This window comes from Gasterosteus aculeatus, chromosome 6 (genome assembly GCF_964276395.1).
Source record: "Gasterosteus aculeatus chromosome 6, fGasAcu3.hap1.1, whole genome shotgun sequence".
NCBI lineage: Eukaryota > Metazoa > Chordata > Actinopteri > Perciformes > Gasterosteidae > Gasterosteus > Gasterosteus aculeatus.
The window spans coordinates 7,496,243-7,509,951 of NC_135693.1; the positions used below are offsets into that span (position 1 = coordinate 7,496,243).

General features: G+C 45.2%; 1 protein-coding gene and 1 long non-coding RNA gene across 3 annotated transcripts; one reads left to right on the forward strand and one right to left on the reverse strand.

Moving 5' to 3' along the window:
- Positions 1-589: 589 nt before the first annotated feature.
- LOC120820354 (uncharacterized) lies at positions 590-2,106 on the reverse strand. Its single transcript, XR_005712384.2, has 2 exons — positions 1,740-2,106; positions 590-1,378 (listed from the first exon to the last, which is right to left on the reverse strand). It is a non-coding gene; the product is annotated as an uncharacterized LOC120820354 (long non-coding RNA).
- On the forward strand, positions 1,753-9,651 carry b3galnt2 (beta-1,3-N-acetylgalactosaminyltransferase 2). 2 transcript variants are annotated; one of them, XM_040177970.2, is made up of 12 exons: positions 1,753-2,150; positions 2,693-2,819; positions 3,171-3,271; positions 5,802-6,001; positions 6,145-6,240; positions 6,870-6,977; positions 7,085-7,163; positions 7,621-7,804; positions 8,133-8,258; positions 8,404-8,563; positions 8,660-8,716; positions 8,813-9,651. In XM_040177970.2, the coding sequence occupies exons 1-12, from the start codon at positions 2,042-2,044 to the stop codon at positions 8,948-8,950; spliced, it is 1,485 nt and encodes a 494-aa protein (XP_040033904.1). In that variant the 5' UTR covers positions 1,753-2,041; the 3' UTR covers positions 8,951-9,651. The 2 variants fall into 2 exon arrangements, with proteins under 2 accessions (XP_040033904.1, XP_040033903.2); XM_040177969.2 differs by having other exon boundaries at positions 1,793-2,150; positions 2,602-2,819.
- Positions 9,652-13,709: the final 4,058 nt, after the last annotated feature.

The following is a 13,709-nucleotide window of genomic DNA, read 5'->3' on the forward strand; positions in this document are numbered from 1 at the left end:
ACCTCCTGTGGCTGAGCCGAACCATAGGCCATCTGGATGCACTGTTCATGCGCCGTGACATTTCTTTTTTTTTTTTTTTTTAGAGGACCATGATTCAATTCAGCCTCAGCTTGTCTTTTACACTGCAGATAGAGGGAAAAAAAGCCTCTTCCGACACCGCAGGGCGCATGAAGATGATCCATTATAAGGATTCAGGGTATCTGCCGCCGAATCACTTTGATGTTCCCATTGTGCATGCATTTACAGCCTTGCTTTTGCCCAGGTTTGGTCGATGGTTACTGGTTACTCTTTGACTGCATTTTAAGTCAGGTTTCCCCGATTGATCATCCAACTCCAAAGGACCAAGATGTATGAGAGAAACGGTGGTGTGGAATTTAATCTACATATCTATCACGTTAAAGGCCCCTAAAAATGTTTATCCGCTTTGTGTTGTGATTGAGTGTGTTCTACATGAACAGCATTGCGTTATAAAATTAGGAGGTTTCTTTTTTTTTCCACATGAGTAATTTTTTTCTGAGCTGTTTTCACAGAACTCCAAAACACCAATTTTTAACAACATATGAATAAGAACACGATCAACAATATAGAGTTGTTTGGTCTGTCAATACAATCTTTACTCAATTAATTTCATTTTCCTAACTTTGAGTTAAAATGTTGGTCATTTAGCCATGGCCAATTGAAATGATAGAAAATACAGTAAGTAAATTCTCAAAATCATATGCCAGAGAGCTTTAGATCCTCTTTCATTGGATGTAGTTTTGTATGCACAGTTTGTAGATGGGAACTTAGATAAAAAATAAATCTATACAGAGCCACCAAAAGTTCTGTGGGTGTTGTTATTGCTGCAAAAGGAAAAAGAAAAAATGAATTGGAATAATATGAATAGAAAATAGGGTAAATAAGGGTTGGATATCTGCAGCAGAGGTACTTTGTATGTCAGGAATCCCTGAATACGAGAATAGTGTTTTTCTTTCAAATGAATAATATGTTGCAGAGAGAAATAAATCACTGTAATGAGTATGAATATGACTCAAAAAAGCATTATATAATGCACAGGAAAGTAATTATCCCCCCAGGGCAGTAGATCCAATACAATTTTCCAAATTGAGTAGTGAGCTTCCCAAAAGTTTATGCAAAATACACCAGAATGGTTATACATTGTGATAAGATTATTTAGATTCATTTCTAAATAGCGTACAGCATGCCAGGGGCTACATATATTCTAACAATGCACGAATGTATGCAACATTGGAACTCCTGGAAGCCGGCACTCTTTCGATGGCGTGGCCCCCTCTTCCTCTCCAGGAGAGACACTGGTGCTGTCAAAGTCAGAAGAAATCCTCCTCAAACTCGCTTCCCCATGCACGATAGATTCCATCTAAATGATTCATGCGGAGCACAGAGTAAAAGATTTAAGTACATGTGTTCTTCTTTCAAAGCTGGAAAATGTCAACTGGGCTTTTGAGGGTTAAAATGATTATGTTTATGTCCATGTTCTACTCTGGTTGGAAGGGTTTTCACAATGAATTGTTACTTAATTAACATTAATTGACAGAAAAACAATTTCATTATGTGATAAACATGGTAAGATGTGCCAGAGAGATACTGTTTGCGGCTCAAATTAATGTTTTAATGTATTTACCTGCAGTTTGAGTAAAAAGTTAAACCGTGTGTCATGCACTACTTCTTTACGGAGAACCTAAACTATTATAAACAGAGTAAATTATATTTATCCTCACCAATTTAAATATTCACATTTTGTTTTCCCCGACTACGAAACTGTTGCGATTGGCCGGAGACCGTCGAACGCCATCTCCCAGAGCGCACCGCGGCAGCACTCCGGGCTCTCCCATTGGTCGCCTCGTCCTAGTGGCGGAGGCAGACGCGAGGTAGTGGTGAGAGCCCGGCGGAGCGCTGCGGAGCTGAAATGAAGCGCGCACGCACGTCGGCGGCTCACACCGCGCAGCGCCGTGCGGCTCAGGAAGAGGCTCCGCGCCGCCGAAGCTGAAGGCTGCTCCCGCCGAATGAAAGGGCTCCGTCCATGCGGAGGCTCGCGCTCACCTTGCTGCCCTGCGCCGTCGCCGTCCTGCTGCACTTGTGGTTGGCGGAGCGACCCTCCCACGCGCCGCCGGACGACAACACACACTCGGGTACTTTCAACCGAAATGCCGCGCAACTTTTTTCCGTTCCTTTTCAACGTCGGAACCGAGCGGCGGGATAACTTTGGTGTCTGCTGTGTGTTGTTAGTGTGCGTGGGGAGAGGCTGGAGCGAGTGAGCGAGTGTTTTGGGGGAGAAGTGACGTGAAGGAGACAGTTCGGAGGGGCTGGGCGTCGATGGGACGGTCTAACGCCTGGAAACGAAGCGTTTTCCGTCCCGGTTTGCTGCTCGCAGGGATCAGTGGGACCTTCAGAGGGAAATAGTTTAACCACCTTTGGATGCACGAGGACACTTGTCACGATGTCAATTCTAGGATGCAACTAAATACAAGAGAAAGCTGCAGCCAGAATCCTGATTTTGGGAGAATATGTCAAGCGTCCCACATAGTGTGATTTAGATTTTTCTATGTATTTGTCTGATTGTTGCCTCCTCGTTATTTCCAGATGCGTGACATACTTTACCCTCACCCACATCACGACCTGTCACGTCTTACCATTCCAACGTGTTCTGGTGGGGCTTCTGTGTCCGATGCAGATGAATCGGTGCCTTCCTATGAAGTTCTGGTGGGGGTGCTGTCAGCGAGACATCATTATGACCTGAGACGAGCCATAAGGAAGACCTGGCTCGGCTACCTGCGAGATCACCCTCACTTCAAGCACAGGTCCGTAAGCTCGCAGCTCCAACTTCTGCTCTTGTTCCTCTCTCCTTCCCTCCAAGGACGGATTCTGAGAGATTAAATAAAGACCGCAACAAATAACCGACTGCCCCATCAACCTTTTTTTCTTTATCTTTACCCGACCCGCGGCCAAAATCGTTCTTTCATTCTTCCCTTTTTGCCCTTTCCCTTCTCATTCAGCGATCTGAGCAAAGATAAGGTGCGATGGCCTTTAAGCAACTCTCTGTAACCATGGCAACGGAGGGTGGATTAGATGGACAAGCTTTAGAAATCGTACGGCGTAATACGGCGCACAAAAGAGAGGGAGAATGCAGTAGTGTTTGTGCTTGTTTGCAGAGTGGCGGTGAAGTTCATCGTGGGGAAACATGGGTGTCCCATTCCAGAGGAGGACAGAGAGGACCCCTACTCCTGCTCCCTCCTGAACCTCACGCAGACAGGTGATATGATGATGATGATGATAATAATTATGTTTATATACATCAGCTCACATATAAGGGGCCAGCTGCAGTATGGAAAGACTGTGCGATCTCTCGCTGGGCTGTGCAGTCGTCAATAGCGGCGCGGAGGCAGAATAACGAGAGACGAGTTGAAAGAATCAAAGAATGCATGTTCAGAAAATGACTAAAACACCTTTTTCATGTTCAGTCACAGCTCAAGGACACCATTCTTTTCCTCTCCACAACCAAGGCCAAAGCCGACGTTTCACCCGGCCGCTAACACAACCGTGTATTAACGCTCGTGAAGGGAAAACCATACGAAGCAGCGACGCACCCTATAGGAAATAATTGAACGGGCTCGCTGTCAGAAGGAAAAGCCTCAGTAATTGTTATGTCTCTCCTCGTCACGGAGCCAGTTCAAAGCACCAATTCACTACTTTTGCCGTTGGGTTCATTGTTCGCTGCCTTCACGGAAACACAATTACTGCTCATCAGAATAGACTTTTTTCAGACGGTAGCCTTTAGTGTCGCGGTGACGTTTCTGTTTCATTTTACCGGCCGATTCTTAATAGTTGTAAGTGTTGACGTGAGTTGCTTCAGAATAGCAGGAACGCAGGCGGCTTTGCAGCAAGATGCTCGTCGTGAGTGGAAGGGGAAGTGACAACGGGCGCTTTTAAGCACCGCTGGGTACCTGACTCTGGATGTAGGTCAAAGCACACGTACAGCGGACAAGTTATTGTGGTTGAAATATTTTTGTGCGGCCTTCGTCCAGGGGATTTATCTCTCAGACTGCTTTAAAAATGAAGACTTTGTGTTAATAATTGTTTTGTTTGTTTGTTTTGGTATTTGAGAGTCAAAATGTTAATTATTTTGAGACTGAAATGGTATTTCAACGCATATTAAACAGTCTGATTAATTGTTTCAGCTCTAGTCAAAAAAATTTCAACTAATCAATTAACATATCATCAAACAATTTTGATGATATGTTAATTGATTAGTTGAAATTGTTTTTAATGTTGCAAAAGGTTCCCCACAAATATGAATATTAACTGTCTTTCTTAGTAAATGAAATACATTCGTGTTCCGTTATTTGGTTTCCAGAAGAGGGCCGACTTTGTTGTGTGAGCGCAGTGGAATTAAGAACGAGGTTCCCTTTTTGTGTTTTACTGTCCTGTCCAGCAGGACAACAGGGATGCACTTCGCAGTAAAGTGACCTCTGTTGTTGTTGATTTGTTTTGGCTTTGGAGGACTGTGAAAAACGTTAGCGGCAACTTTTTTTGCAGTAGTTTAGGAGAGCAGGCAGAGTTTTGTAACGGCAAAAGGGGTAAATTAACTGGAATTTTTGTAATGAAATGTTTGACCACGTCAAATATAATTTGGGCGTCGTGTAAACGTAAGGGAGTTGTGTACCTGGTGTGCATGACACCGACAGGAACAAAAAAAAAAAACTATCAGTCAATCACAAGTAATTCGGAAGAGTCTTTTTTCCATTTGATCCACATTTTAGAATTTCCTTACATTTTATTAACCAAATGTTAATGAAATTAATTTAATTAATACCTTTGACCGATGAAGCCCTTGTTGTGGCTTCGGGTTAGACCATGTTGAATATTGAATAAAATGTAGGAGTATCTTAGTCTTGGGTAATCTCAAGGTCCTGGAGTGGCCTGGCCCGTCTCCAGACCTCAAACCAATAGAAAATCTTTGGAGGGAACTGAAAGTCTGTGTTGCCCAGCGACCGCCCCGAAACCTGAAGGATCTGGAGAGGGTCTGTACGGAGGAGTCGGCCAAGATCCCTGCTGCAGCGTGCAGACCCAGTCAAGAAGTACAGGAAACGTATGATGTCTGTAATTGCGAACAAAGGTTTCCCTACAAAATATTAAGTTTGGCTTTTCTGATGTATCAACTATTTATGTCACGCAATCAACTGCAAAATATATATATTTTTAAATCATACGATGTGATTTTCACTGTTGAAGACCAATGATAAACATGACAGACTCCTACATGCTCAGTAAGTGGGAAAACCTGCAAAACCGGCAGTGTATCAAAATATGTTCTCCCCATTGTATGTATGCGTCCCCTCACAGTAAAATCCTGGAGCTCGATTCCACTCAGTGGAACGTGAGAAACATGTTGTTTGATAAAGTGCTGCTTTCGCTCCGTCTGTCTCCCTCTAACTGTCTTCACTTTTGAAGTGAGCCGCAGAACTTGTGTAGAATGCATATAAAGTAAAAAGCCTGCTTCCCTTTTACAGCCTTGATCTTTTCATCGATCGCCTGGGTAATAAACTGCTCTTTTGTAATTAAGAAACCACACACACACACACGAGCCAAAGCTCGCTTTGAAGACGGCAGTCCCAGGAACCGGTCTTTCTCAAAGTGCTGATGGTGTAGATTCTTCTCCGAGCGGCCGCCATCCACTCGACTCGCCCGGCCCTCGTTGCCCGACGAGAGGTGGCCAGCGCGATGGGATGGTGATGAATGAGACGCGTGCCTGCGCAGTAACCTCTGCCCTCCCCCCGTGCCAGTGTCAGGACGGCATGCGGAGATCGAGATCGTGAGGGTGCCCGACCCCTCGCTGCTCGCCCCCTCTGACGTGTCGGCCGTCGCCTTGGATTTCAAGGTCCTCCACCCGGTGGTGATCACCCGGCTCGGGGTGTTCCACAGCGGGGCCCGGCCGGAGCTCCAGAGCAATGTGACGGTGAAGCTCCTCCAGCTGGACCAGGAGGTAAAGGAACCTCCACCTCTGAGCAGGGGAAGGGTTGTATGTCGGGTTCCTGTGGAGGCTGGTAGACCCTCGGTCTGCGTAGCATTCACAGTGGCTCATGCTACATTTTCCATTCCTGAACTACTACTTTTTTTTTTTTGCAGGAGGCGGTGGTGACTGCTCGCTTCAGTGCCATCAGCACGGGGACCATGGAGAGCGGCCTGTGGTACAAACCGGTGGAGCAGTTCATCTTGCCCAAGGTCAGTTTCTGATGTCCTGCCGACGTCCCTGAGATGACGAGTTAAATCCCACCCGAACAGACCCACCGTCTCCCAGAGGCTCAACGTGTTTAAGTTATCAGGATGTTTCACGTTAGAACTCTTGGAATAATTATTTTGCCAGTTACATTAAAAAAAAGCCGTTCCTTCAAAGCGAATTCCTCTGATAAACATGAGCTGAACGCATCTTATCTAAACTGTATCTAAAATAACTCAAGAATCTCAGGATCTTTCCTCGACTTGGTAAACAACAATACGTAAGAACCATCCCAGGAAATAACATCATTATTTCACAACAGAAAACTGATTTCTGATCGTTATTTCTATCCTTCTCCACGACGCCGTCCCAGTGGAACTCAACACAGGTTTAAATGTGGTGTTTTGCTGCCGTCTCTGGTTGAAAGTATCAGGCTTATTTTACCTCTGATCACATCCGTTATGCGAAACGTTGCTTTGGCGCCGCGCCCCTCTAGTGTTTCCCCTACCCTTAAAGCAGGGGAAACCCTGGAGGACGTGAGCTCCGTGTCCTCCATAGTAGCTGCGCTGCTCAGTTTAAATAGTGCTTGACAGAACAACGCCCTGCAAAGACTTAAATGTCCCTTTTGTTTCAGGGCTTTGAGGGAACGCTGGTTTGGGAGAATATGGCCTCTGCTGGATTGACAACGGTCAACTCGTCTGTGCAGCTCAACGATGGAGGAGGTGTCCTCAAGATCTCATCTGTACGCAGCAACAGGAAATTATTAATAAATGTATTAAGAATATTCCCTCAAGTTTTAATGTCACAGATACATTCATTTTGTTTTGTTGCTTTCTTGTTGAATTGCAGATTGCAGAGGGCTTACTGCCTCATAGAAGTGCACTTGGGTTTCCCGGATTGGCTGGAGGCTTCACATTTACCATCTATGGTTGGTCCTGCAACGGGATTTAAGTTGGAGCTTCTCATGAAAACCATGTGATTAAAATCAAATGAGCCAACTGTCGTCAAAATTGTTGAACATTGTTGTCTCTTGCAGGTCATAATATTGGCTCAATTTTTGCCTCAGGACTATTGAATACTTTCTAAATCACATTTATTTTCCCCTCCCTGTCCGGTTGTGTTGAATTATTGATGTAGCTGCATGTGTTTGCTATCTGGAAATGGATTTTTAGCCATTTTGAGGAAAACAAAATTAAGTTCACTAGATCATTTTTAATTTAATTTGTTTGCAAGTGATTTAAGTCATTATCCTTTAATTGTGCCTTAATATGTTTAAACAAAAGTTTTTGTCTTTAAAAAAAACAAAACATTTTGGGTTGTAAACTCTTTCCCCAATCTCCCCCCGTTTCCTGTCCCCGTGTCGTCCCTCGACCACCCTGCGTCAGATGAAGACGGCCTGTCGGGGCTCCTGCGGGGCCGCCCGGCCAGGATGGAGCGCCACGCCTCCGGCCTGAGGCAGGAGGACGCCGCCCTGCAGCAGGAGAGCCTGCGGCACGGCGACATGGTGTTGGTGGACGTGGTCGACACCTACAGGAGCGTGCCTTCCAAACTGCTTCAGTTCTATAAATGGTACGCCGAGTGCTAATGACTCCATTCTCTGTCTCCAAATTGCCCGGGCCCTCTGAGGAAATCAGCGACCCGAAATGGAAGTGTGTCGTCGCCTCAAAATGTCTCGCCGTTACAATCACGATTGCATTCACTCAGTTGGAAAAGTACAGTGGCGAGTCATCAGTCAGCCGCGTGGACGGTCGTCTCAAGCGCTTGCCGTGTATTTTAGTCATTTGCGAGACCTGCCGCCCTTCAGTCTCCGTGGTGTTTAAAAGTAAATCCGCTGTGGGATATTGCCAAAAATCAGAAGGTGGCCTTTAATTACGGTTTCAAATTCCCTCTCCGGCAGGTCTGTGAGAAACGCTGACTTCAATCTGCTGCTGAAGACGGATGATGATTGTTACATCGACGTGGACTCTGTGTTAACGAAGATTGACCAGAAGGGTCTCAAGCGCAGCAATTTCTGGTGGGGGAAGTGAGTACAAACCGATCCCGTTGACGTCGTATTCACTTTGCCAGCGTTTTCCGACTTTTGTCGGCTGAACTCAAGTTGAGAGAATGCGCTGCGATGATGACGGAGGCCGCATGCGATGATGACGCGTCTTACCATCCTGACCCAGTTTCCGACAGAGCTGGGCAGTGGACCGCATTGGGAAGTGGCAGGAGCTGGAGTACGCCAGTCCCGCCTACCCGGCGTTCGCCTGCGGCTCCGGCTACGTGGTCTCTCGTGACCTGGTCCAGTGGCTCGCCAGCAACGCGGACGAACTGAAGGCCTACCAGGTAGAGTGACCCGGGAGCAGGAGCCCGTGGGGGGGGGCATGGCGGATAGTCGAGAATATGATGGGACGACTCTGTCCTGTGTGTGTTGTTTTCCAGGGAGAAGACGTGAGCATGGGGATATGGATGGCTGCTGTCGGACCACAGAAATATCAGGTAATTGTTAACCATCTAACCTGAGAAGACCGTCAGTGTGAGTCTGCTAAACAAATCAGCTCTCGTCCTGCCCCCCCCCCCCCTGCTGTTGCCCAGGACCCCGGCTGGCTGTGTGAGAAAGAGTGCTACGTGGACATGCTGTCGTCCCCCCAGCACACCGCCGAGGAGCTGCACGTCCTCTGGGACAGGAAGAGGGCCTGCGGAGACCCCTGTGGGTGTCCCTGGGGACACTGAGTTTGGGTCCGATTCGCCGCGCGGCGCTGTGGGTAAAATGCGCTCTGTGGTCTCCTTGCAAGCCCAAACTGAGAACAATTTTATGATAAAACAATTGGAGGAATGTGGGGAAAATAACATTTTAGGTTTAATATTCACAAAGTAGTATTGAATACCAACATGAAAACATTTGCAGCTTTAGATTTCATTACTTGCTTGTAACCGTAGCGTCGTGTCAGCATTTGTTTCATGAAGTTCTTATATTTGAGATTCAAAATGTCTTCAATGGAACAGAGAAAATGTGGATGAAGATGCTTTAGTTTCGTGACGAGGACAACAACCACATTGTGATCACATCATGTAAGAGTCACTGCGGTAAAACGTAAGAAGTCTAATATATTATGGACTGCTGTGCATTGCTATGTTTCGTATGTGATTGTCCAAAGCTTTTCACACTTCACGATAATGTCTCACAAACACACACACACACACAGTGTGTCGTGTAACTGTCATTGTGCAAATAGTGACCTGGCCTTACTGTGTTTGTTAGGCGTCATCCTGTATGTATGGCAACACTTCTTGTGATCTCAACACAGATTTGAAATAAAATGTTTGCGACAGCGTATTTTGGAGCTCGAGCGAGCGGCCGTGAGAAGAGGCACTTGTTTATTGCTGGTTCTATGAAACCCTCCTCGCAGGTAATAAAGTACACTTAAGGGAGATGGACGACTTCCTCGTTGTTTGTTTATCGGGGGCGAGTCGCCGGGGCTGCTGTTGGATCCGCGTTGTGCCTGAAGCGTTGTTTTAGCTGTTATTGCCGCTCGGCCGTCGGCCCATTCGTCTTGAAAGGAAAATGAAATCCCTTTGATGTACTTTGGGGATTGTTTCCCTCAGTCAGTGGCACAGACATCGCTGGACTGATGAATAGAAACCTGTGGAGTTGTTGGAAGAAACGGGAGTGAGCACATCCGGCCTTCAACGTTGTGGCCCTTCTGGTTGAAATGGACTAAATGTGGTCGTTTGGAGCCTGAGGTCATTTATTTCTTGACGTAGAACCAAAAGAAGATGCTTAGTAACAGAAGTCGTCTTATCTGCCATTCCTCTTTCTCTGAACCCGCCTGTCGCCGCCCCATCTTCAGTGAGCTCCATTACAACAGTCACCTCTGCATCCGTCACGCTCTCCTACGCGGGCAGATAAGGACGCCGGTTTTCCTCCCATCAGCTTCTCTCCCCCGCGGATTTGCCTGGAAGCCCTTGGAAATAACACCCGGCTGGGGAAAAGGAGTAAACCTCCCTCTCACCTCTGCACCAGTGCTCCTGTCGGGGATGAACTTATTGAGCTGGTCTGAGGTCTGAGGGGCTAATGTCACTCACCTGTGTCAATTGTACCAACTATCAGCGTTTTCCTTTCTTATGGTCACAGATGTGCTCCAGACCTTCCGCCTCCTTGCTTCCGTGGGTGAGTATCAGCTCGGCTCTCATTCATGCCCATCCGAGCGAGAACAATCAAATCAGCCTCGTCATCACGGCCTGAGACAAATTCCACGAAGCTTACCGTTGTTTGGGAGCTGACTGGTCCCTCGATGCACATGCCCCCGTCCAGGCATTTCATTTAACACTCTTTTCAACTCGCCTTATTTTCTGTAGACTTCACTTTAAATTCCACTCAATAATTCCTTTGCTCTGTGTGGAAGTATATTTGAGGATGTTCAGTGTGTGATCACAACCAACATGAAGTATTTTAACTACAAAACGGGGTGACGGAAAGATCTCCGCTAAGAACATCTGATTCAAGCACGTTCGATATAAATAAACCCTCCTCGTTTTGAATCGTTGGCCCTCAAGCAAGTGTGTAATCTTTTCCAAGCGACATCGAGGGTGCAATTCCCTGAACCGCTGACTTATTTTCATTCCATTAATAGTTTGCCGTGAAAGTGAAATCATCAGTTCAGCCTCTGGCAATCGCTGGGCACTAAACTGGGCGCTTGAGTTAATTTCATTTATAAATCCTTTTCATCTTGAGTCTCACCTCCTCTTAAAACTCGCTGCTCTGCAGATTGAATACAAGAATATGTTGACGTTACAAAGTTGAGTCTTATATTCTTCTTGCCTGGTTTCATTGACTCACACAGTTCTGTGTCTCTGAGTGTTGTCTTTTATAGATGATCATCGCATGAGTTTAAATACAATCAATATACATGTGATCCTAAGAATGGATGTTATTACACTATAAAAGTGTGTATTGTTATATTTGTTTGTGCAATTTTATTGTCAATGTTTACAGTTTATTCTCTAAATTAATCTTTTTATTGAACTATTTATTACTACTTTTAGTTCATCGTTTTTGCAATCTATTCATTAGTTTACTTAATTAATAAGTTGGTTAACTAATTCAACAATTGATCCATTTTTTGTAGCTAACTATGTTCCATTAATGCGCTCCTGATTTCCTCGTCTTGAGGTGTGTCCGTAAATACTCACGAATTTCTCGGTGGCTAACGAGGCTATTTTAGCATTTCAGCCTCCGTATCGAGTCTGTAGCCTTTATTTTTCATTGTGTAGTTTGTCAAAATAATGAAATGAATCTACCATGTGGAAAAAGTATTCAAAGTTATAGTATGTTAATGAAATCATAGCAGTGTGTAAAAAAAATAAAATAAAAAAAAAACATTAACATGATGTAAATAATGAAAAGGATATTCGGGGGAAAAAGTAGTCATTAGTACTGTATGTTGTAAAGTGTTTGCTGGAACCAGATAACATTTAGCGACGGTCCTGTTTTACTGCAGTGTGGCTGAACACGTCTGCCCTTTGATACGTCTCTTGTGTTCACCTAGTAAAGGACATTGTCCTTGCTTGTGTCCCAGGGAGGGATTCACTGCTCAGAAAAATCCTTCGCTACCTCAGGAAAAGTCCAAACTACAGATTATATGCTACCACGGGTGTTTTCATGGAAACATGCAATGCATTATGGGTCAAGACCAACCCACAGTGTCAAAGTGAATGCCCTCTGATTGGGAAGGAGACAAAGCTGTCCCACATCTTTGAGAGAGGAGCTCACAGTCTGCAGAGACGTGCATCTGCATATTCTCACTCCCTCAACTCCAGGTTTCCTAGACTTTTGTTGTAGAGCGTTACACGTTGCTGTCAATCAGCCCCCTCTTTATTCCAACACCTCGCAGCCTTCCTCCTCCTCTGTTTGCAGAGGAGGAAATCATTTATGCATGAGGCATCTAAAACCAGTAGTTCTGAGTGATTCTGATACACAGGAATGAGGTCACATCATTAGAAACTCCACTAACACTTTCGTTCCCAAATTGTACCACGTCTCTCTCTCTCTCTCTCATATTTCCAGCTACCGTGCGTGAGCCGGCTCAGGTTTTCGGCTGTCACTTCTTTCAAGCATTTGCAGAACACAGCTGTGTGACATTGTGTAGAGGACACATTCAGCAGAAGGTTGAATATTAGACCTTACACGTAATTACACACGTCGTGCACAGATTGATCTATCAGGGTGAATCAGTGTTTTTTTGATAAGCCCTTTGGAGACGGGCTGCAGGCACAGCACATTTACTACCGTGGTGTTTATGACAGATAATTAGTCCTTTAGTTATTACTGAAGCATTACTGACAGTGATTCAAGAGGATCATGAATTGGCTCACTGGTCTGATGAGCTCATTTCACTCATATGTGCAAGAAACGCTGCGACGTCAGCTGAGTGAGTCCCGTTGCTCTCGGCATCTTCAGCATCTTGCCTAAAGAGAATCGTAGCAAATGATGAATCAGAGGCAGAGAGGCTGTTCATTTTGAAGGACTAAATCTTACGCAGAGAGAAACTTGCTGACATTATTGGGGTTTCTCACACGTGGGTTGACCCCTTGACCCCCTCCCCTCCTCTCACTGCCTCCCTTTCCTGGCATCCCCCAGCTGAAATCAAAACAAACAATCCTCACAAACAATCACACAACTGCATTGACTGTCTCAGTGGTTTTAACTGGCTGGCGTTCCCCTTCAATCAGTGACTTAAAATTCAAAGGAAGCGGTTCCGTGCAGCCAGCACTGATTTGCAGGTGGAAAAAAGCGGGTACTTTGTTATTCCTCTTTAATCCCCATTGGAACATGAGGGCCCGCTGAAACAAACAAGTGAGTGCTGGCAGAATTATGCATGAGAACACGTGTTTCTCTGGGAAAAGTGACATGAATATGATTAGCACACTGGCAGGAATGTTGTAAACCGAAGGAAGCTTTTTTTTTTTTTAAGCCAATTGATGGGGAGATATTCAAGGACACGTCTGACGGTATTTTACATTGTTATTCTTGTCATCATCACACAAAACCACCGATGAATTGATTTTTTTTTTCTCCTAACTTAAGCGTTCACTCTGAAGCAATGAGGGACATTTGACTTTAATGCTGTAAGCATTAATAGTTGGCAGGGAAACCCTACACTCTTCTCTTCAGATGTATCTGGGATCAGATGATTCTGTCCTCTGAAACATTTGGTAAGTCATCAGTTGAATACTTTAAACTCTCACACTTAGCTGGAGTCCTGTTCTCGGCTTTCTTCAGAGGTTATTGTTGAAAGGACAAAATGTACTCGGCCTTTAGCAAGTTGTGTGACTGACAAGCGAGGCGCAGAAATAAGAGAAATAACCCAGTTCAAAGCACAGAGAGGAAAATAGATCTCAGTTCAGCAGACACCTAAAAAGGTTTAGCGGCGGCATCTTTTTTTTTGCGATTTCCAAATATTACAACAATGATCAGGAAATATCAGTGCTT